Raw genomic sequence first — 26,092 nt, forward strand, 5'->3', positions numbered from 1 at the left:
GGATCAAGTAATTAAATGTAAGAGCTGAAGTTATAAAATTGCTGGAAAAAAAAATAGGAGCATATTTACCCCTATGGGTTAGGCAGTCGTTTCTCAGATATGACACAAAAGTTAAGTGGTGAAGAAAAAGCAAAATAAATTGAACTACATCAAAATTATAACTTTCATGGTGCAAATGATATCAAGGAGTGATAAGAAAACATGCAGAATAGGAAATATATTTGGAAATTATTTTTTTGATAAGGGATGTGTATCCAAGAGTATAAAGAACTTTTATGACTCAGTAATAAAATGACAATTCATTTAAAAATTGACAGCAAACTTGAGTGTTTATTTATGGGAGATACCAAATTTCCAGTTATCATATTAATATATGTCCAACATCATTGGTTATTAAAGAACTGTGAATCAAATTCTCAATGTAATACCACTGCATACATGCTATAATGGCTAAAATTAAAACTGACAATAGCAAGTGTCAGTAAAGATGAGGAGATCCTGGAATCCTCATGCATTGCTGACATGATTGTAAAATGATATGGTAACTTTGGAAAACATTTTAGCATTTTAAAAAAATGTTAAGTATTCCAATCCCAGGAATTTACCCAAGATAATGCATTAGAGTAGCTTTCTCCTTTGGGAGTTGGGTGAAGGGGTTGTTAAAAGGAAATGATGTATAATCTTTTCCTGGAGATTAAAAATCACAAACATTGACCCTTAAATTATATATATTAGGACTAATTTTCAAAACAACTCAACAAGTCAAGATGTAGTTTCACAATTTTATATGAGATCCGTTTACATTTCTGAGGCCCATAAAAATTAGGACGCATTTTTGATTAGCCTGATTTCAAAAATTGTGGCTGTTTTATCTTTCATCTCCAACCACAGAATCAGTTTACAAAATGCTGACCTATTTACCTAAAACAAAGGGACCATATAGATTTCAGATACACCTTAAATTTAACAGAAGAACAATCTCTGATGAAGTATTTATCCCCGGGGAAACATATATAAATATATATGCATATGTGTATATAGGTATGGGTATATCTATACATACATAGATATATACATTAAATACATATATATTCATTTTAAATATATTTAAAGAGAATATCTTAACTTCTTTGATAGTGTTAGTATTTATTATATTCAGCCAAAATATTGATGCTAAGGGAGATGGCCTTCCAATTTATATTTAAGCCATTCATAAATACTAGAAATGTATTTAATAAACTTCTCAGTTTGCTTTATGTAAGTGTGGCTTCTTGAAATATACAGGTAGTAAATTAGGAAGAGTATGAGCAACAAAAAGTACTGACTGTTTCATTGTGACCCTTGCGATGAATGGTCACAGGATAACCAGGAGTTCAAAACAGTGTAACATCACCTTCTTCTACTTGCCAATAATTTATACACAGTAAGATACTTTTTATAACATGTGCTGAGTGATTGAAATTATTTGATGAAGAAACTGTGCCCTGGGGCATGACGGATGTGAAGGGGTCACATTCCGTTCTATTTAAATACCTCGTGCTACTGACATAGCTGGAATTTTTATCTCTAATGAATAATGGCTCGCCTCTATACATTCAGGAAAACTGAGTTTTAAACACAAGGATTGCCTAATGTAATTAGAGTTCTGAACATCTTGAAAATAAATTAATACAAATTTAAGCACATCTGCTTGTAGCATTTCTGTAAATTGAGTCTAAATGGTGAATGTCATTTTATATAATTATCACAGTAAAAGTAGGATCAGGGGAAAAAAAGTCTTTTAGTTTGAACCAAACGAATGCAGCTTGAGTTGCTGATTTTAAATGTGTTGTTTTCTTTTCATTAAGATAGTAGATCTCAAGATATCTTTGGCAACAGTAAAGCATCTTATTTTTTCACATACACATAGGACATATGTTCTCATGCTCTGGAAATAAATGCAATTGAATATGAATCTGAGAAAATCAGAAATAACTTAGTAGTAAGTACAGGTTGTTCCCAATTAATAATTCATTTAAAAAATCAGATGTGTTGCTTTTCATATCAATATCAGATCTGCTGATTTATGAGATAAATTGAATACAAATAGGCTCTCTGAGAGCTATTTTCCAGTTTTTACATGAAAAAAATTACAGTGCATATCATGTCAACTCAAAACCTTCAAACAATTTCTTAAAATATAACCAAATTGTACTTAACCATTAACATATAAGTAACAAGAGATTATGCTAGGTTGTAAAATGCTTAAAATATCATTTTCTATTCATTGATCAATAAGGTTGTTAAAGTTTTTTTGAATTTCTATCACCTCTCTTAGATGTCACCCTTTTGTTATGGTTTCCAAGATGTGTACATGATATTAAAACCTATCCAGGTTATAAAAATGTATTGCATTTTGTGGAAAAAATATGAATTTTAAAGTTTAGTACCATGTTTTATGGAAATAAATGTAAGTTTTCTTGAGTAAATAACAGTCTAAAAATCATTGTATTGAGAGCTTCATATGTTTTATGAAATGTTCATATTAAAAACCAAATGATATTCTTCTAGAAAGATTTATTCAGAGGGACAGGCTGATGAGTGATGCGACTGAGTTTAAATTTTAAGTTATTTATTGTAATGAGTGCTGGGGGTGAAACATAATAGATGTGATATGGTCTTTTGCTTCAAGGAAGTCACAGTGTAATGAGGAAAACACTTTCAAATAGCACATTAAAAAGTGATAAAAGTGCAGCGTTTAGAGTACAAAGCGCTAAGGGAGACCTGAGATGAGGCAGTAATGCAATATGAGTATTAAACTTGGGCCTGCCTTAAAAATGGAGTAATATCCCACTGGTCAGAGGAAGAAGGGAAGAACATCACCAAAAACCTAAGGACTCCGAGAGTACTGTTTGCTTAGGCTATATATGAGGATAGCATAGAGCGTACCTGCTTCAAGGTGGCAAGAAAGAAGAATAGAAAGTGGTGAGAAACAAGATAGAATGGTTGATCCATTTTTAGTGACCAGAGAAAATTTAGAAGTTAACCTTCAGACAGTGAGAAGCAGGTAAATGTCAGGGTGGTGACACTCATACATTCAACAAAGATTCGAATGCTTAGTACAGCCAGGGAATAAACACAGTTCATATACCATATTCCAACAGAAGAGAGATATGTGGAATGCTCAGATCTGTGTTTTAGAAAGACAGCTTGGATATGGAAAATAAGTTTTACATGGATTTTCAGGGAAACTGAAATACCTGACGTACCTCTTGCATTCCAAGATGTATCTAGCAAGGGAAAAACATTTCATTGATTTGTATCTAACTCTTAATGAAACAACAGAAAATACACATCTCTTTAATGAAATATTCATGAGCAATGCCCAAAAATTTAGTTACTAAGAAATCCTCCTTTGAATTCCAAAATATAGAAATAATAAAGAAGACTCAATATTAAAAAAAATTAATATAAAAATAAAATGACAAGTTCTAACACCTGGACATTTATTTAAATGCTCCTAAACAATATTTTGGGAATAACAAAATAAAATTTCAGAAATTCTACAAATAAATTTCGATGAAAAGACAACTAATCAGAATCTATAGGTACAGATAAAAAAAGTTTTTTAAAGGAAAACTCATAGCATTAAGTATTTTTACCAGTAAAAAATGTAAAAATAAAAGGAATTAAATAGGCAACTAAAAATCTTTAAAAAGAAAACCAAGAAAAAGCATAATTCAGAAAATAATATTCACAAAGAAAATGAGGGAGTGGTGAGGCAAGAGCAGAACTAAACTTTGTATACAAAAAAGCTCTACCTTCTTACTGTAACCTCCGTTTGACTTAAACCAATGCGTTAAGTGGTGCAAGTGGATGCAGACATGATCTAACTTGGCTCTTTTGTAATCTTCACATAACCTTAGTACTGTGATGATAACCACATCAAATACAGTCACTGAAGGCTAAAATAAATTTATGGATGAATATATACATTAATAAACTGAAAGATCAGAAAACACTAAACTCTCTGTACTCTAACATTTTTTTTCAACTAAAGATAAGTGGGCTCTAATATATCGAGTATATTTTCCCAACAATATGACAGGTAAATTTAGATAGACAATATATAATCAAGTATGGAAAAAGGATTCAGTGCCACTACACAACACTATCTAGTTATTGGAGAGTGATAATACTATGTATGGACTTCTTTATATTTTTATGAATACCACCTATATTGTATAAATGTTCATAGGTTAGACACAAAGAACATGCATTAATTATTAAATTAAAAACAGTTATTTTAAATTGAAAATAAAATAATAAAGGTGCTGTTTAAATTAGCTTTCTTTGGTTTTAACCCAGGCAAGTTTGGCATATACCATTTTGTTACTTACGCATTTGACAAATGCAAGTATTGAGCTGTTACTCACGGAGATATGCCAAAGAAGACAAGATAACTCCCTGAAAGTATTAGGAGGGCAAAATAATACCCCCAAAATTCAAAAGAAAATTGTAGAATTGAACAGAAATAGCAGTGGAAATGCTATTTCATGTAACTCTGTTTCTTGATAGGAAGATTATCATAATTAATTGTGGCCTGATCAAATTGCAAATGTCTAAAAAAAGCCTAAGGTAGTAGTTTTGCGGATAGCAAATAATGTCAGACAAATTCAATTTACTTTCATAAAAAAGTAACAAGGGAGAAGCCATATGTATTATAGATCAGGAACTGAGACAGCTTCTTCACTGTGTTCCATATTACAATTGCCTCAGCAGGCTACAAAGTATGACCTTATGTAGGTGCATGCACCCATAGCAGTGATCAAAAGATTATTCTTAGTAACAGAGGACATAATGAATAGATTTTCTTTGCAGTTATCAAGTTATCGTAGTTCTGGTTGTAATAACTATATAAGGAATTGAAAGATTGGAATAAAGATTGATTTTCAGTTTAAAGAGGCAGTTAGTTAAAGTGACTTGTTAACACTTCCATGTAGAAACATAGGAATCTGATGTTATCATACTAAATAGAAATTATAGACATATAACTTATTTTCAAACTGTTCAGTTTAGTTCAAGATACTTGTCTTTAGGGAAATTGTACTATGTAATTGATAAGATGATTATAAATGGTTTTGTAAACTTTATGCAGTTTAGATTTCATGCAGGTACTACCTAGGTAAGTAATGTAATATTACTTCAAAATAATTGTTTTAAATTCCACACAACCCGAATAATTAGTATGTAAAAAAAATTACTAACTGGAATGTTTTAGGGATTTTTCTTTAAGTCATTTGAAAACGTGGGGGACAAATGTTGGTTAACTATAGAATAACAAAGAAAAAAACTGTTAGATCAAATGTATATTCCACTTACTTTTGGAAGTAGACCTTTAAAAAATAATTGTTTTAATGTGCAGTATAAATAAATGTATATGAAAAATGTTCATACTTAATAACTATCATCACCTTTTCCCTACTCCAAAATAACAAAAAATAGAATGTTTTGTTCTATCCATAACAAAAGTAAAACACTGTCACATTCATATCTTTAGTTAGTATTTTAGTACATTGACCAAGAGCAAAGAAAAAATGGAAATATTTACTGATTATGTTATGATTATAATACCTATGTAAAAAAACATAAAGGCAATTTGTAAAATTTGTAAAATGAATTTTTAACAATTCTTCAAAACACTTATTTTACATGGTGCATTGCATGAGATGACTCTAGCTGTAGCTATACAGTCTTCTAATATCTCATTCCTACATTGTCAGCATTGTTTCTCAGCTTGACAAATGTAAGTTGGTTTCCTTGTTTGCTTGCCTTGTGCTGTGATTGGTTTTAAATATTACATATGAAGTTATCCTTAAAAATATAATGTGGCTGCCTTCCTTCGTTCTTCAGTGGTCCAGAGGCTTACCATTACAGTCACAATAAAAAGCAGAAAAGATTATGTATTCTACAATTCTTACATGATCTGTTCTATAACCACCTAGCAAGTCTTTTTTCTACATTCACTCTTCTTCAGCCACACAGGCTTTCTTGCTTCTTGTTATTCCAAGAGCAAGTAAAGCATGTTTTTCATAGAACTGTTAAGCATTTCTTCTCAGTCTTCTCATGGCTTACTCTTCTCTGTCATTCAGGGCTTTGCTCAAATATCACCCTGCAAATCTGAAGTATAGTCACCGTGCGACTCTCCTTTGTATTTTTTTTATTGCATTTTAGGTTTTGGGGTACATGTGAAGAACATGCAAGATTGTTGCATAGGTACACACATGGCAGTGTGATTTGCTGCCTTCCTCCCCTTCACCTATATCTGGCATTTCTCTTCATGCTCTCTCCCCAACTCCCCACCCCCTGCTGGCTCTCCCCTATTTTCTCCCAAGAGACCCCCGTGTGTGATGTTCCCTCCCTGTGTCCATGTGTTCTCATTGTTCAACACCTGCCTGTGAGTGAGAACATGCAGTGTTTGATTTTCTGCTCTTGTGTCAGTTTGCTGAGAATGATGGTTTCCAAATTCATCCATGTCCCTACAAAGGACACGAACTCATCGTTTTTGATGGCTGCATAATATTCCATGATGTATATGTGCCACATTTTCCCTGTCCAGTCTATCATCGATGGGCATTTGGGTTGGTTCCAGGTCTTTGCTATTGTAAACAGTGCTGCAATGAACATTCATGTGCATATGTCCTTATAATACAATGATTTATAATTCTTTGGATATATACCCAGCTACATTGTGTTTATTCTTTTCTCTCACCCATGACCTTATTTGTGCCCATGTATTCTTTTTCTCATTGATCATTATCCATATTAGAATATACAGTCTTGCAAGTGGCCTCTTAGTACAATAGAATATACAGTCTATAAAAGAAGAGATAGTTTATATTTTTCTGTTGTATTTCTGGTGCCTAGTAGAGGTTTAACATTTTTTTATGGAATAAATTAATTCAAAAATGAAGGGGTGGATAAGTATGCTTCAAAATGTCAAATTTGGTAATATTCTAAAGTTTTTCTTAAACATCTAGATAAATAATGTCATGTTGATGAATACCAATGTTACCATTTATATATTTGATTTCATCCTTTATATGACTTTTCTATAACCCTTGTAAAATATCATGCAATTTTTCTTTACTACCTATTTTGCTAACTTAATAATTACCATTTTAATTAGTTTTATTTTCTTAGGAATAATTCTGAGTAAAAATAAAGCATATATTTTTAAAATGTATTTTGTTCTATTGCTGCTGGAAAAAATTATGTTTGCTAAAATAGTTTAAATAATCAAATGACGTATTTTACCTTTTTATTGTGTTTGAAGATGTTAAAAATTAATTACATTCATCAGTTGTTTCACAGAAGACACAGTCACATCTTCAATTATTGCTTTTTAGTTTGAGTTGACAGAGGTTCTCTTAAATACAGTAGCAGCATTCACATATCTGTTTGTGAGATGCTGTTTCAGGCCTTTTATTCATCAAAATGTTATTTGAGAAGAGAAGTAATATGAACAATCAGTTTTTCCTCATTTCACTTGTCTTTTTCTTATGATTTTTTTTTCCAGAAATTGAAAAATTTCAAGGTTCTGATGGAAAAAAGGAAGATGAAGAAAAGAAATATCTTGATGTCATCAGCAACAAAAACATAAAGCTCTCAGAAAGAGTACTGATTCCTGTCAAGCAATATCCAAAGGTACCACCAAATATAATTTGCTCTCATAGAATTGAGGAAAAAATTGATAAAATAAGATGATAATTTATTTGTTGGCTTTTATAAAATAAATATTTGAAGCTTTATTGGGTATGTATATGCAAGCACATGATATTGACATAAGGGAAGGAAAATTTTTGAAAGTGCAATGATGAGGGTAATTTTCAGCTGTAGGCTACAGCATTTTTGTTCTGTGAATGTAGGAAGCAAAATCAGATATTTTATTCATTGATTCAAAATATAAATTTGTCCAAATAAGAACATCCATTTGACTATGTTTGGTTCATGTTAAAATGTATATCCTTATTATAAAAGGGAGTAGAGTTATTGATACTAAATATGTAACATTAGAAAATCAGCAAGGAATCATCATTAATATATCTAAGAAAATCTCATGGTGGTTATTAGACTCTTAGATTATAACCTGTCGTCTTCTATATTCAAGGTTCATTCATAAAATAATTATGATATGGTTCTTAATGTTATATCCTTCTTTAAACTGTTTTTTCACTGGTAGATCATTGATTATGAAAGATAGTATTCAGTGGCATGGTTTCATCAGTTATATTCATAAATGTCAGTGGGTAAAAGGAGGGATTTTTTTTTTTTTTTTTTTGGTGAAATGAGTAGAGGAAGCTAAAATGTAAATTCAACGATTCAAGCTGATAATTTACTTTCTGAAGAGTGAATGTGAAGCAAGGACCATGTAATTATCCTGATAGTAATGATTACAGAAATAAATGCTCTAGTTTACCAATTGTCTTCTAATATGATAAACTGTAGTAAATATAATTAACTAGATGCTTTGTCTATAATTATTTCAAACAGGGATACAATTGTTAAAGCCCAGCAAACCATAAAATTTATCTTTCAGATGAAGTATTTTGCGCGTGCGATTTTGTTTAGTTTTGTTGTTGTTGTGTTTTGTTTTGTTTTGTTTTGTTTTGAGCTAGACTTTGTTGCAAGAAAGCTGAATTAAATAGGTATATGTTTTTAAAAATAAACTTTATTAGATTTGCTTTATAATAATGTTCTTTTAAATATTGAATTGGGCAGTCTTAGAAATATACATGAAAAATTTGCATGGTAGTAAAATAAGGTAGAAGTATGCTGGAGTATAAAGAATAATGTGTCCTCTTTCACTTGATCAATTGACCAGTATAATCTTGAATACAAGTTTCTTTTCTTAAATCACATATTTAAATATGGCATAACTTGATGATATTTCTTGGATTAACATTTTTGTATTCTCTGGATATGGGAAAGTCAATGACAGTTTAATACTTGCCTCTAAATAAAAATGTAGTTCTATAGTCTCTGATCAGATTAAGCTGGCAAGATATATAAGGCATTAAAGTCTTGATGGCTCTTCAAGTGGTTTTATGCTGATTGTTACCAGAGTCTATGCTTGATTCAGAATGATGAATACCAAAATAAGAATAGTCTATGGTGTCAAATTTTTGTGTTTAGTTTAATTTCATAATGTATAAGAAAATTCTCAAACAATAGAACTGCTTATTCTTAACTGCTGTGAGCCACAGATCACCCACAAAGTGTTTTATCTTTTACAATTTTTAAAATCATGGAATGCTTAGGCTGGAACTAATCTTGGAAGTCACCGAATATATAAAACTTTTATTTTACGGATGAGGTAACTGAAAAACTATGAATTGCTCAGGGTCATGCTTTTGTTATAGATGGAAATCTTTAGTACAGTTACTATTATTTTAGATTCTTCAATTTTGGTGAACATTACATTTTTAACTTGACTGATCAAGCCCGCATATTAGCATTACATTTTCATGTTAAATGGGGAAGATGTGAGTATTTATAGCACTTGATGCTTAATATAATAGTTGTATGGAACAGTCTCAAATAACAAGTAATGCTTGAGAAAATTTATCATTTCTTTAAATGAGTAATAACTTGCCAAACATCTTTAATTTATTTTTTAAAGGAATATTCATTTCATTTAATTATCACACAAAAGAGACCTTTAGAGTTCTTTTACAGAGAAAGAGTGAAATTCTGAGAAGCAGACTGTACTCACTTATTAAAGTTGACCTACCTTGTTCTTTTGTTTTTATACTACAACAATCCATCATAATATTTTGGAAACAAATTATATATTATACTTAATAGTCTTTTGAAAACAAACCATATTTTATTATAAAAGTTGTGATATTTTCCTGCTGTTTATTGTCCACTTTTTAGAAGAATATCAGTGAGATAGAATTAAGATTATGGTCACTAAACTTGAGCTATGTTCGATATATTTATGAGCTATAAAATATGTGATGTGGTGTGATACTATGAGCTGTGGAGCAGAGTACAACAGTATTTATGGATTTAAAGTTTAATCTTTTATAATAAAAAAGTGATTTATCCGTCAGGGGGCCACACTGGTGAAAAACTTGCTTTATACAGCTTTCTCTCAGAACCATTTCTCCCCTTGATGCCTGCTGTCTGTTTGTACCAATAATTCATGTGGTGATGATACATTCTTCCCAAAGAGCAAATAATGACTATGGGAATTCTTGAGGAAATGGCCTTCTCAAGACTTGACTACATGACTTTTTTGGATAGACTGTGTTTCGTTAGTCTCCAATTTCAAGTTAATTTGCTTAGTTGAATACTACAAGCAATTAAATGAAGTTTAAAGTTTAAATTATAAAAATGCTCTTTAAGAATGATTGATCTAGCTCTGGTGCTTTATATTTAATAATTTAACCTGGGGAAAATATGCCATATTATAATATTAAGTTATTTTAATTAGCAGTTTTTCTTAATTGGTTTTATATATTTGGATTTCTTTTTTTTTTTTTTTAGATGGAGTTTCGCTCTTGTTACCCAGGCTGGAGTGCAATGGAGCGATCTCAGCTCACCGCAACCTCCGCCTCCTGGGTTCAGGCAATTCTCCTGCTTCAGCCTCCTGAGTAGCTGGGATTACAGGCACACGCCACCATGCCCAGCTAATTTTTTTTTTTTTTGGCATTTTTAGTAGAGACGGGGTTTCACCATGTTGACCAGGATGGTCTCCATCTCTTGACCTCATGATCCACCCGCCTCGGCCTCCCAAAGTACTGGGATTACAGGCTTGAGCCACCGCACCCAGCCGGCTTTATATATTTGTAATAAAATTAATAGAGATGTATTTGGGATTCATGCTAAATGAGTAGACTTTAACTGCTCTTCCCTACAAAAACGAATAAAACAAATGGGCAACTATTCAGACAGAATATTACTTTGCTTCACTGCAGTAACTTTTTTACTTTGTGTATGTATTTCATAATATAATTCTGTGAACCTTAAAAATATACAATAATATTTATTTGCAAAAGAGATTAATAGAGAAATAGATGCTGCACATTTGTTTGCATTTGCAAATGTTTCAGAATCACAGCAATTACTTCTTTTTAATTTTTGTTTTAGTTTCAGGGGTAAATGCACAGGTTTATTATATAGGTAAAATGTGTGTCATGTGGGTTTGGTGCACAGATTATTTCCTCACCTAGGTAATAAGCATAGTACCTCATAGGTAGTTTTTCCATTCTCACCTCCTCACAACCCTCAAGTAGGCCCCAGTATCTACTCTTTCCTTCTTTGTCCATGTGTACTGAATGTTTAGCTCCCACTTAGAAGTAAGAACATGCAGATTTGGTTTTCTCTTCCTGCATTAGCTTGCTTAAGATAATGGCCTCCCGCTCCATCTATATTTCTGCAAATGACATGGTAACTTCTTTTATGGCTGTATAGTATTCCATGGTTTATATGTACTGCATTTTAAAAAAATCCAGTGTACCATTGATGGGCATCTAGGTTGATTCTGTGTCTTTGCTGTTATGAATAGTGCTGTGATGAGCATATGTGTGCATATGTCTTTATGGCAGAATGACTTATATTCCTTTAAGTATATATACTATAATGGAAATTGCTGGGTCAGATAATAGTTATAAGTTCCTGGAGAATTTGCAAAGCTGCTTCCCACAGCAGCTGATAAAATTTACAATCTCACCAGCAGTGTATAAGCATTTCCTTTCCTTGACAACCTCACCAGCATGTGCAATTTTTGAACTTTTTAAGAATAGCCATTCCAACCGATGTGAGATGGTATCTCATTGTGCTTTTGATTTGCATTTTTCTAATGATTAGAGATGTTAAGCATTTTTTCACATGCTTGTTGACCACATGTATGTTTTTTGAAAAGTGACTGTTCATCTATTTTGCCCACTGTTTAATGGGGTTATTTTTTCCTTGATATTTTTTTTATGTTCCCTGTAGATGCTGCACATTAGAACATTGTCAGATGCATAGTTTGCAAATATTATCTTCCATTTTGTAGGTTGTATAGTTTCTCTATTGATAGTTTATTTTGCTGTGCAGTAGTTCTTTAGTTTACAACCCATTTGTCAATTTTTGTTTTTGTTCCAATTGCATCGAGTATCTTTGTCGTGAAATCTTTGTCAGAGCCTATTTTCGGAATGGTATTTCCTATATTATCATCCAAAGTTTTTATAGTTTTGGATTTTACTTTTAAGTTTATAATCCATCTTGAGTTCATTTTTGTAAGTAGTGTAAAGAAAGTATCAGTTCCAATATTCAACATATGGCTAGCCAGTTATCCTCATTGCCTGTTTTTTGTTGGTTTGTTTTGTTGTTGTTGTTTGTTTGTTTGTTTGACTTTGTAGAGGATCGGGTGGTTGTAGGTGTGTGACTTTATTTCTGGGTTCTGTATTCTGGTCCATTAGTCTATGTGGTGGTTTTTGTACCAGTATCATGCTGTTTTGGTTATTGTAGTCTTGTATAGTTTGAAGTCAGGTAATGCGTTGCCTCTAGCTTTTTCATTTTTGCTTAGGATTGCTTTGGCTATTTGGACTCTTTTTTTCATTCTATATGAATTTTAGAATAGTTTTTCCTAATTCTGTAAAGAATATCATTGGTAGTTTTATAGGGATAGCATTGAATCTGTAAATTGCTTTGAACAGTATGCCATTTTAATAATATTGATTCTTTCTTTAGCCATACACATGGAATGTTTTTTTCATTTGTTTGTGTCTTGTCTGATTTCTTTCAGGCAGTGTTTTGTAATTCTCATTATAAAAGTCTTTCACCTTCCTGCTTAACTGTATTTCTTTGTGTGTGTGTGTGTGTGTGTGTGTGTGTGTGTGTGTGGCTATTGTGAATGGGATTTTTTTTTATATATATATGATTCTCAGCTTGGATATTGTTGGTGTATAGAAATGCTACTCCTGATTTTTGTACATTGATTTTGTACCCTGAAACTTTATTGAAGTTCCTTATCAGATCTGGGAGCTTTTGAGAAGACACTATGGGATTTTATAGATACAAAATCATATCATCTGAAAATAAGGGTAGTTCGGTTTTCTCCCTTTCTATTTGCATGCCTTTTATTTATTCCTCCTGCCTGATTTATCTGACCAGGATTTCCAGTACTGTGTTGAATATGAGTAGTGAGAGAGGGCATCATTGTCTGTTACGGTTTTGAAGGAGAATGCTTCCAGCTTTTGCCCTTTCAGTATGTTGTTGGCAGTAGGAATTTCATAGATGGCTCTTATTATTTTGAAGTATGTTCCTTCAATGCTTAGTTTGTTCAGAGTTTTTAACATTAAGGGATATTGAATATTATTGAAATAATTTTGTGCATCTGTTGAAATGATCATGTTGTTTTTGATTTTAGTTTAATTTATGTGATGAATCATATTTATTGATTTGCATATGTTAAACCAACCTTACATCTCAGGGATAAAGCCTGCTTGATTGTGGCGGATTAGGTTTTTAATCTGCTGTTAGATTTGGTTTGCTAGTATTTTGTTGAGGACTGTTGCATCTATGTTCCTCAAGGATATTGGCCTGGAGTTTTAATTTTTTTGTTTTCTCTCTTCCAGTTTTAGTATCAGGATGACGGTGGCCTATCATCCTGATGAATTAGAGAAGAAGGACTCTTCCCCTATTTTTTGGAATAGTTTCAGTAGGAATGGGACCAGCTCTTCTAATACATCTGATAAAATCTGGCTATGAATCCAACTGGTCCTGGGCTTTTTCTGGTTGGTAGTCTATTTATTACTGATTCAATTTTGGACTTAATTATTGGTCTGTTCAGGGATTCAGTCTCTTCCTAGTTCAATCTCGGAAGGTTGTATGTGTCCAGACATTTACCAGTTTCTTCCAAGTTTTCTAGTGTGTGTATATGGAGGTGTTTTTCATAGTTTCTGAAAGCTTTTGCATGTCTGTGGGATCCCCACAGTGGTAATGTCCCCTTTGTTATTTCTTGGTGTTTACTTATATTATGTCTTTATTTTTCCTTTATTAGTCTAGCTAGTGGTCTATCTATCTTATTTATTCTTCAACAAACCAACACCTGGATGTGAACTTTTGTGTTTTTTTCAATGTTACAACTTCCTTCTGTTCAGGTCTGGTTTTGTTTATTTCTCATCTTCTGCTAGCTTTGATGTTGCTTTGCTCTTGTTTCTCTAGTTCCTTTAGGTGTCATGTTAGGTTGTTAATTTGAGATCTTTCTAGTTATTTTGTTTATATTTTACACTATAAACTTTCTTATTAATAAGGCTTTAGTTGCGTCCCAGAGATTCTTTATGTTGTATCTTTGTTCTCAGTAGTTTCAAAGAATTTCTTGATTTCTGCCATAATTTTATTGTTCACTCAAAAGTCATTCAGGAGCAGGTTAATTTCGATGGAATTCTGTGGTTTTGAGGAATCTTCTTAGCATTGATTTATTTTTTGTGTGTGCAGTGGTCCAAGAGTGTGCTTGGTATGATTTCAGTTTTTTTTTTTTTTTCAATTATTTGCTGGGTATTGTTTTATGGCCAATTGTGTGGTCGATTTTAAAGTGCCATGTGCAGAGAGAAATATACATTCTGAAGTTTAGGGGTAGAGAGTTCTTTAGATGTCTATTAGGATTATTTAGGCAAGTGTTAAGTTCCGGTTCTGAATACCTTTGTTAGTTTTCTGCCACGATGATCTGTCTAGTACTGTCAGTGGTGTGTTAAAGTTCTCCCACTACTGTTGAGTGGTTATCTATTTGTTGAAGAATAAATAAGATAGATAGACAACTAGCTAGACTAATAAAGGAAAAATAAAGACATGATCTAAGTAAACACCAAGAAATAACAAAGGGGACATTACCACTGTGGGGATTCCACAGAAATGCAAAAGCTTTCAGAAACTATGAAAAACACACCTAAGTGTGTTTCTGTGGTGGCACATAATAGTCATTTGTTTTCATATTTAGCACTCCATTAAGGTCCTTTTGTAAGACAGGTCTTGTATTAATGGATTCCCTTAGCATTTGCTTGCCTCAAAAGAATCTTATTTCTCCTTTGCTTATGAAGCTTACTTTGGTAGGATATAATTGGTTGTAGTTTCCTTTCTTTAGGAATGCTGGATATAGACCCTCAATCTCTTCTAGCTTACAGGGTTACAGCTGATAGGACTGTTGTTAGCCTCATTGGATTTTCTTTGTAGATGACCTGCCCCTTCTCTCTAGCTGCCTTTAATGTTTCTTCTTTCATTTTGACTGAAAATCTGAAGACTGTGTGTCTTGGGGATTGTCATCTCGTATAATATCTTACAAGGATTCTCTGCATTTCCTGAATTTGAATGTTGGCCTCTCTCACAAGATGCCATTTTCTAAGTTCCTTGCTTTCTCTCCCTCTCTTTCAGGGATGTCAGTGAGTTGCTTTCACCTCTTTATGTAATTCCATATTATTCCTTTTTCTTTAAATTGTCTGACTGAGTGGATTTGTAGAACCAGAGTTTGAGCTTTAAGTTTCCTTTCTTACCTTGGTCTATTTTGTTGTTAATACCTGTGATTGTATTATTAAATTCTTTAGTCCATTTTTCAGCTCTAACAGATTACTTTGGTTCTTTCTTAAGATGATCACTTCATCTTTTATTCTCTGTACTAGTTTATTGCATTCCTTAGATTCCTTGAATTGGATTTTGACTTCCTCCTGAATCTCGATGGTCTTCATTTCTATCCATATCCTGAATTCTATATCTGCCATTTCAGCCACTTCAACCTGGTTAAGAACTATTGTTGAGAAACTAATGTAGCTGTTTAAAGATAGGAAGACACTCTGTTTTTTTGTTGCCAGGGTCCTCACTGGTTCTTTCTCTCTGTGTGGGCTGATGGTCCTTTAATATTTGAAGTTGCTTTCCGTTGGTTGGTGTTTTTTGCATTATTTTCTTTGATGCCCTTGACAGTTTGACTCTGGTGTAAGGTGGGTTCAGTCAACTGGCTTTGATTCTGGAATATTTCAGGGGGCTCTGGCTCAGTTCTGCTCTCCTGGGCTGCTTGCTCTTACCTGAGTGGGCTGGTACCGGGTCCCCAGCTTTGTTCTCTGACCCCCTGAGGTTAGGAACCTGCTATGCTGGGGAGGCTAACGTGTTCCTGGTTTGTGGCCACAACTGTTTGATGGGGAATGCCAGCCAAAGTGCTTCATCAGTGCATTTTGGTAGTGGGATCCATGGTTGTTCTCATGTGCCAGCAGCCATGGTGGTATGGGAGGGTACATATGTGTTGGCAGGGATATCCTGGGAAAATATTTTAGTCTTGTATTTTTGGCCACAGTCCAGTAGATGGCACTTAAGAGTGCTAGCCAGCAGATGGCCTCTTACTCGACTGCATGGCTGTTTTGCTTTTTGGTACATTTGGCAGTAGTTCTCTGTGATGCTTCAGTGAAGAATGACCCACTCACATAGTCTACTTCTGGGCCTTGGAGGAGCCCCCTTCAGTCAGGCTGCATGTCCACATTTCTTTTGTTGGATGTTTGGTCCACAGGGCTTTCTCAGGTGGAGGTCGTGGTCTGCAGACAGGCTTTACTTGGCCCTGTGGAGGGAGGCACACCCTGATCCTCCACCAGCCTGTGAACACAGATTTCTCACTTCTTTCAGTGAGGGCTCCTCCCTGCTTAGTCACCAACCAAGCCATCAAGTCCCACTCAGCTAGGTGCTGCGGGAGTGGTTGGGTCAGATGACTGTCTGGGTGCTTCCCTGTGGAACACATGGTTGTGCCTGTCCATAGAGTTCAGACAGAATTAGGACAGTGGGCTCAAAGATCTAGCAGGAGTGCTGCACATTGCTTACCAGTGTTGGGGGTAGGTGAAGTCACCTGCCGTGCTATATGAGTATTTTCTAAGACAGCAGAAGACTGTACCCACCAGCTGAGTTCAAGCAGCAGTGGCTCCACTGGGCCAGAAGCTGGCTTCAAGCTTTGTCTGGTGAGAGTGGATGGATCAATCCTAGTGCTCCCACGCATTGCGACTGTGGCTTCTGTCAGGGCTATGTCACTGGTACCAGTCTGTTCCAGGGTCCAAGGCTTGAGACATCTCTGTGGATTTGAGAGTCACCTTTGCCAAAACTACTGGTAGCTCCCTGCCTCCGTTTAGAAGTGTGTGGTGTAGTGCAGCAGGGCCGGGGCATTTTCCCATCCCTAGTCCTGCACAGGTCCCTGTCAAGAGAGTGTAAATCTCTCATGGGACTCCGACTCACTTAGCCTTTCCCACGTGGGGAGCTTCTGTCTACACGCTGATTCCAGTTAGGCTACTGCCCAGCTTTGCTCTTCTCTGTTGTGTGCCCTTCCTGCCTTGATGGATCCCAAAGTGGTTTCTTAGGAAATCAGCTTATTGGGTCAGTGTTCACTAGACCTTTTATTTCCTCTCCAAGAGAGCAGTCACATGAGTTTCTTGCTTCTAGTCCACCATTTTGACCCAATCCCCAAGTCTTTCTTGATGGTTAAGCCTCTACAAAGGCAAATATGTCAATGTCTTCCTCCATATTCCTAAGAGATTCATGTAGAAGACTCTGGAGGCTGACTCTCAGTGCACTATGAGTTAGCCCTGCTTTGCAAGGAGTAGATAATATATATGTGTGTCTATGTGTGTGTGTTTGCGTGTGTGTGTGTGTGTGTGTGTGTGTGTGTGTGTTTGTGTGTACAGAGAGAGAGAGAATGAGAGAGAAAGAGAGAGACACTGGAGAGCAAACACTATTCTTAACATTAGCTATTTCTCATCCACATATACTGTGCTTCATAGTTCAATACACCATTTCTTTAACATTTTAACATCTCCATCTATTGTGGAGATGTTAAATTCTTACAGTCAGAATCGTACTACAATCTCTTTCCGGCAAGCAGTGGTCATAGCTCACAGTTTTTGCCTGGTCATGTGTAAATGTGGTACTGGCTTCTTATAGCAGGTTGTTTGTAGGGTAGGAACTCTGTGTACTGAGTTTACTTGCAGTTTGAAATGTCTTCAGCACAATTACATCATGAGTTAGTGGTGAAATGCAAAGCTGTTACAATATAAAAAGAATAAAAACATAGCTTAGGGTATAAATTTCATATTAATGAAGACAATTATCCTTGGAGAAATGATAAAAATTCTATATCATATTTTCTTGTGCCACAACAAACAAGTGCCTTGTAGGATCTAATAAACCAACATATACGTAAGTGGCACAGCTGTGCTGTATTTTGTTACTGCTTAGACATGCAAAAGGAATGTTTGGCACGTGTCTGGGTAAACTGAGAGACCATTGGTGGACTGGAAAGTGTGGCTTCCTCTTGTGAAAGGGTATCTACACTTGTTGCTTACTGGTGTACCTGTTGGTTCACCTAGGCAATTCAGCCTCTCAGTGCCTTTTCACAGTATCTTTCTGATATACTTTTAGAATTCTGTGAAATACATCGGACCTTTCCTTCATTTAAATTTGCCCCAAGGCCCACTTTATATTTCTTGAGTTACTGCCAACTCTTTAAAGCAATATATTGCCAGGAGTATAAATCTGCCCCAAATTTGGTCTTTTTAAAGATCAAACGCAGCCACATTCCCGTGATAGTGTTCAAATCAATTTCTTATGTAGATTAATGCAGAAACTCAAAGTTCTAGGATATGTTTAAAACCATTTTACTTGCTCGATACTTCTTAATCTATTCAGTCCCAGAAAGAGGGGCAGCCTTCTGTGCCTGGTTAGAACAAGTCCCATCCAAGGTTGCAACTTGCCATGTTTTCTTATGGAGTGTGTGCTTCCTTCTTTATACTTCAAAAGATGAAATACCGAAGTCCAAGTACTTGATGAGTGTGATTTTTCTGACTTTTAAGTAGTTATCAGATCATTTAAGAATAGTTGCTAAATGTGGAAACTATGACTACATTTCAAAGCCAAATATAACCACTTATAATCTTGGAAATATGTCTCTATTTTTGTAAGCAATATGGTTTTCCAGAAGCCACTCTGTAGCTTACAGCTTAAACCTGTTTTATTTTTACCACAGACCACTGCACAGCATTGCTTTTTGTTTCTCTAAAGTAAATGGAAGAATGGATTTGATGGGCTTTGTGATTTCAGTTTCATTCATATCAGTTTCCCAACTCCTCATTTGTGAATTTAAATTTTAATTGAGAAAATGATGTGACACTGATTCACATTTTTGTGAGGGAAAAAAATTTCAAAGTGTTGTAGACCGTATTCTCTCCAATAGAAAGGCATGTGAAATAATCCTGTTTTCTAGAAAAATTTAGAAATTTTCAGTGGTATTATGTCTAGAATTTGTCTTTTTCTGATTACTCCTCCTTTTAATTAATGCCTATCCCATGTGCTTCAGATATTAATTTTTCATTTTATATTTTTAATTTTTTTTGTTTCCATCCCACATTGACTCATGCATTTCTAATTCTGAATTAGTTGAATTAGTTGTGCTTCTACTCACGTTATGTTTTATGACCCTTTGCAAATATGTCCTTGATCTTCCAGAAATCATGCCAGTCTCTCCTTCATATCTAGGTCCAGTGAATATTCAACCTGTTTTAGCTAGTTGTTTTCATTCTGTCACAAAGCCCCTACCCCTTTCCTTCTTACACCTCAGGCTAACATTTCTACCTGTTTGGGAGGCTAATATTTTTACCTGTTTGCTTCTTATTTTCACATTTACCCTCAGCTGGAAAACTGAAAAATACTTCAAAAGGACCATTAAAATCCAAGCACTTTTTGAAAAGTGTCTAAACCCGTATTCTTACTTTAGGGCCCCATGACAAGCAACATATCTTTTATCTCATGTCCTTCTCTACAGTCCTGCCATTCTTCATTTGCTTGTTTATTCGTTTGTTTAACTACCTGAGCCTTCAGTAAGCTTCTGTACACTCATTACAGCACAGGTGAATCTTCTGCTATTTCTTTTGTTGTTGCAGTAGCAGTGACTTTTTATATAGACAGATGTTTAATAGATCAGAAAAGAAATACCACCATTAAAATCAAGAGACTTTGCATCATCAAGGGATTATTAATACCTTTCTGAAGTTGTGACCTGAAGTCAAGCAACTTGTTGAAAGACATTTAAATCCATGTAGAAAATCATGAGTAACTTTTATTTTCATTTTTAATGTAAATAATTATGAAAAATTTGTATAATATATAATTTTTGATTTATGCCATTTTATAAAGAACTTTCTTAAAAATATATGGGTTTCACAACGATGTCACAAAAATAAACTATAGAACAACCTCACTTGTGAATGCCAATTGGAAAACTAAAATATTACCAAGTGTGGAGCACTAGTATTCATAGAAGTATTGTTCACAATAGCCAAAAGATAGAAACAGCCCAAATATCCTCAACAAATTAGTAGATAAATAAAATGTGACATATACACGGAATGGAATAGCATTCAGCCTTAAAAAGTAACGAAATTCTGTTATATTCTATAGCATAAATGAACATTGAAATGAACATACTAAATAAAATAAACTAGTCAAAAAGAACAAATATTTGACTCTACTTTTATGAGGTTCCTAGAACAGGCAAATTTATAGAGACAGAAAGTATAATAGAGGTTACGGGGCACTGTGGGGTGGAAGGAATGAAAGTTTTGTTTGGAATGATGAAAAAGTTACAGAAATGGACAGTTGCACAGCGATGTAAATGTACTTAATGCCACATATTCGTGCACTTAAAAGTAGTTACAGTGGACTGAGTATAGTGGTGTGCAGCTACTTCCCAGCTACTGGGTAGGCCAAGATTGGAGAATCTCTTTTGAGTATAAGAGGTATACATGCACATATATATACATGCATACATTTACATATAAATAAATGTAAGACAGATAAACAGACACTTTTGTGCCATTTGTTATTATATTTTATTTTTCTAATAATAAAGACATTTTGAAAGTAGTTTGGGCTAATGCAAAGCAATTAATGGAAAAAAGATTGGTTCTATACAGAAGGTTTTTTCCTATAATGGAAGAACAAATAATTAAAACTAAGAAATTATTATATATTTTCTATATGCCAGATATCTTGTAGTTTTTACATATACTGAATCATTTGATTGTCACAAAATCCTAATAATACTATCTTGCATGTTTTATATATAAGGAAACTCTCATAGGAACTGACTTGCTAAAATAACATCATTAGTAAGTTTATAGTCTGTTGCCTTACCTCATTACGTTATATAGTTCATTGTTATAATTTAAGCAAATTGTATCTTAAAATATGCACTAGAAAACTTAACCCCAAACATGACTCCAAAACCCATCAAAATCTATTATAAATTTAAAAACCAGGTTCAAATATTCCCTTTATGGAAAAAAATACACGTTTTATTTTTGGTTTATGAATAGTTATGGTGCTTAAATTAAGAGCATAGTCTAAAACTCAAGCTTAGAAGAGTGACTAACTTTAAAAACACTGTAAAATAGTCCTTAAACCTGGGACCTCACACTTAAGAGAATTATAGTTTTTATGACTACCCTGTATATATCAGACACTGAGAAAAGCGGAATGAACTGCTATTTTCTTTTCTCAAGTATATTGTGAGTTTTCTAAAGAAGAGAGTAAGGTTTTAAAATATATAAGTCACTTTCCTAAAGCCCATAATGTATTAATGATAGCGTTAACATTTCCTATGTCTGTCTGCACTGAAGATTCTGTGCATTAAACTATTGTATTATTCACTTTCTTTTATCTTAGAAGGCATTGAGATAATTCTGGGCACAGACTGCCAAGACTTCAAAGGCTTATAGATGGAAAAGCAGATGTATTTCTCCTCTGTTATTAGTGAGGCAGAAATAATCTACTCATTAGTTGGGAGTGTGTCCCATAAATCATATGGCTGAATCTTCTACCCCAAATTAGGGATCATTTCTACAGTATTTGTGCTACTCATCAGTCTGTATATGAATATTGCTAGGATTAAAAAGAAAGTTCAGTGCTTCATAAGCCAGTTGGATCTAATATTGAGTAGACATCAGTGTTCAGTTTTTTCATTTTCTTATTGAAATATAATTCTTATTCCTGTAAGTTTCCACTGGTGCTGATTTTGCCTCTGCAGCAATAAGAAGTCATAGGAATTAAAATCTGTCTTTACCTGTTATTGATACATTGTCTTCATTGGCTTCCAGGACAAGACTATTTTATCTCCGTTGCAAAACTGCTTGTATTTTCCAGCCTAGTTTGCTGGTTTCTACTCTTCCACACAACTTAATAATACTGAAGTTTCCTAGGGATTATCCATGGTGCTCTTCTCTATCTACACCCACACTCCCTTTGTGATGTCACATGTGCTATGCCCTTACATAATGCATAAGTCTCTCCAAGACTTACTTGAAGCTGTCCACTTGACATCACTGTATGGATATCTAAACATTTCAGATTCAACCAGTATTCTCACCGCATTTCTACTCTGTCATCTACACTGTCTCAGCTGGTGACAACACCTTATCCTTTTACTTGGTCATATCAGTAGCTATGGACATACCCTTCACTCCTCTCTCTTGCACATTCTGTTCAACCTGCCAGGCAAACTTAGTAGTTTTATGTTTAAATCATCCATGAATTTGCGAAGGGACTGAGGGAAGATGATGAAGTGGGAAGCAACAGAAATCTGTCTTCCTACCTAGACAACAATTCCAATTGCAGAACCTGTCTGATGTAACTATTCCATAACTACTGAAGTCTATTAAAGTATTGCAAAAGATAGGGAAAGCCATGAGAAGTAAATTGACCTTAATTTTGGTCCATTTCAACTGTTAACACAGTAGTAGCTGTCCATCTCCCAGCATTATTCCCTGGCAGAAAGAATCTTGAAAGCAGCAAGAGAGAAGCAGCTTGTTACACACAGATATATAAGACTATCAGTAGATTTCTTATCAGAAATTATAGAGACCAGAAGGCAGTGGGAAAATATATCTTAAGTGCTAAAACAAAAATACTGTAAATCAAGAATCTTATCTACCAAAACTGTTCTTTGAAAGTGAGAAATAAATTGAGACATTCCCTGTCACACAAAAGCTCAGAGAGTTCATTGCCACCAGACCTTCCTTCCAAGATTGCCACCAGAACTTCCCTGCAAGAAATGCTTCAGGGAGTTCTTCAAGGTGAAATTAAAATACACTAGACAGTAACTTGAAGCCACATGAAGATATAAAGGTCTTAATAAAGGTAAATAAATGGCAGTAATAAAAGTTAGTATTATCTTCAAAATGGTTTGTAACTCCATTTTTTATTTCCTACAGATTTAAGAGACTAATATATTTTTTAAATGATCTAAAAGCCGGTAAAATTGTAACTTCACTTTTTTTTTACTATATTATTAGAAGAGATTAATGAACTTAAAGAATTATTAGTTTATGTTTTTGGACATGTAATACAAAAATATGTATTTTGTGACATCAGCAATGGAAACAGTTATAAAGCCATGAAGATGAGAGTTTTTGTGTGTCACTGAAGTTAATTTGGTATAAATTCAAATTAGAGTGTTATAATTTTGGGATATTAAATATAATGCCCATGGTAGTCACAAAGAAAATAACTGTAGAATATCTACAAAAGGAAAATGTGAAAAGAATTTAAATATTTCACTACAAAAAAATGAAGTAAACATAAATTAAGACAATAATGAAAGAAATGAGACACAAAACAGATATAAAGCATGTAGAAGACAAGTAGCAAATGACAGAAATAAATTTCTCCTTATCAGTACATTTTTTTATTGAAATCTTCAGAGGATTTGTTCTAGCATCCCTTGCAAATAACAAAATTCTCAGATGCTTAAGTTCCTTATTTAAAATGGCCTAGTATTTGCGTACAACCTATGCAATTCTCACATATACTTTAAATGATCTCTGTGTTACTCATAACTAATACCATGTATATCACCTATAATATTTAATACTATGTAAATTGTTGTTATACAGTATTGGTTTTTTATTTGTATTGTTTTATCATATTGAAATCTTTTATTTTTTTCATTTCTTTTAAATTCATGATTTACCATTTGAATAGATTGGAATTGTGACTATACAGAGCTAAACTGTAATTACCTTAAATTTAAAACAGTTTAAACTCTCCAATCAAAAATGATTGACAAAATAGATGTTTAAAAGTGACTCAAATATATGCTATTTATAAGAGACTCACATTACATCCAAAGACACAAGTAGATGGAAAGTGAAAAGAAGGAAGTCCTGGCATGTGCCACAGCATGGATGAACCAAGAGGACATTATGCCATTCATAAAAGAAGAAATACTCTGTGATTACACTTATCTATGATGCATTTAAGTAGTCAAAATGATAAAGATGTAACAGAGAATGGTAGTTGCCAGGTCCTTGGCAGAGAGAGGGATAGAGAGTTACTGTTCAGTGGATACAGAGTTTCAGTTTCAAGGATAAAAAGAGTTATGAAGACAGGTGGTAATGATTGTACAACACTGTGAATGTGTTTAACACCACTGAACTGCATACTTAAAAATCGTAAAGATGGTAATATTTTATGTGTATTTTCCCCAAATTATAAAAAATTAGAGCAAATAACATTTGCTGCCCAGGCCTATGTCATCACCTTTTCTCAACCGGGCTCTTAGCCATGCCGAAGTCATCATTTTTCTCACCTGGGCTATTCCCTGGCCTAGGTCACTATCTTCTCTCAACCTGGCTATCTGCTCCTATACATGTATCTTTACAATCTATCCTTTAAATAGTAGCCATGGTCATCTTTAAAGACATAGGTCATACAGATCATGTGACCCCTGAAAAAGTTCCAGTGGTCCTCCGTTTTACTCAAGGTAAAAGACAGGGATTTGCAGTTGCCTACAAGAACTGGCTGCCCATTGTCATCCTGACCTCATCTCCTCAATTGCCTTGTTTATTCATTGTGCAGCTACACTGGCTGGCTAGCTTTCCTAAGGCTTAGCAATAACTTTACAGTAGGCTTTCCCCAACCAAGAATGTATTTCCCTCATATATTTACAAAACTAACTTCCTCATGGGAGAGCCACTCTTTGTTTTGATAACACTGTCTTAGTGAGATCTTAGACAATCTACTTAATACAGTAGCCTTCATCCATCCCTACCCAAATACTCACCATCCCCTTGCTTTTTCTAGTTTTTCTTTTTTCCCATAGCATATATTGTCTTTTAATGTAGTTTGTAATTTGGTCGTTTGTTAGGTTATATCTCTTCATGTCAGAATGTAAGCCGCAAAATGACAGGTTCATCTTTCTTGATCACTCATCTATTCCACTCACCTAGAACAATGTCTGGCACGTAGTAGGTGGTCAATAAATATTTTATGAAAGGATCTACAATACAAATGACCCTTGAACAATGGAAGTTGGAGCTACTTGGTCCACTTTTGCATGGATTTTCTTTCACCTCTGCCACCTCCAAGACCACAAGATCAACTCCACCTCTTCCTCCTTTTCCTCAGCCTACTCGATGTGAAGACAATGAAGATGAAGACTTTCATGATGATCCAATTCCACTTTAAGACTAGTAAATATATTTTTCTTCCTTATGATTTTATTAATTGCATTTTATTTTTCTTATCTAGCTTTCTTTTTGTGGGAATACGGTATTTAATACATATAGCATACAAAATATGCATTAACTGACTGTGATCAATAACGCTTGTGGTCAAGAGTAGGCTATTAGTAGTTAAGTTTTGGGGGCATCAGAAGTTATATGTGGATTTTCAACTTTGTGAGGAGTAGATGCTCCAACTCACTGTTTAGGGATCAACTTTAATAACGTAGTCTGTTCCCGAAGATACTTCCACTTAAGGAAGCACAGTTGCTGTAGAATGGATTCAGAACAAGGATCACCTGATCACCCCTTTCCTGATCTTACCTAATTTACAGGGGACCTATCACAGTTGCCACAGTGACATCATGTGTACTCTGGAAGAGGTTCAATATTGCTGTCTTCATTGCTGCCTCAATGCTACTCTAATCTTGGCAGAGAAAGTTAAAGTATAAGAATAAAGTATGACTGGGCAGGGTGGCTCATACCTGTAATCCCTGCACTTTGGGAGGCCAAGGTGGGCAGATCACCACATCAGAGATCGAGACCAT

General features: G+C 34.2%; 1 protein-coding gene across 7 annotated transcripts in view; it reads left to right on the top strand.

Annotated features, from left to right (window-relative positions):
• KHDRBS2 (KH RNA binding domain containing, signal transduction associated 2) overlaps window positions 1–26,092 on the top strand; it is a 609,247-nt gene that overhangs the window by 85,853 nt on the left and 497,302 nt on the right. For all 7 annotated transcript variants that reach the window (XR_012517327.1, XR_012517329.1, XR_012517330.1 and 4 more), the window contains exon 2: window positions 7,559–7,686. Coding sequence is in view for 1 of the 7 variants with exons in the window: in XM_003926360.3 (XP_003926409.1) it covers window positions 7,559–7,686 (128 nt within the window). In the remaining 6 variants the exon portion in view is untranslated. The remainder of the gene's footprint in view (window positions 1–7,558; window positions 7,687–26,092) is intronic.

The sequence above is a fragment of the Saimiri boliviensis genome, chromosome 4 (genome assembly GCF_048565385.1).
Source record: "Saimiri boliviensis isolate mSaiBol1 chromosome 4, mSaiBol1.pri, whole genome shotgun sequence".
Taxonomy (NCBI): domain Eukaryota; kingdom Metazoa; phylum Chordata; class Mammalia; order Primates; family Cebidae; genus Saimiri; species Saimiri boliviensis.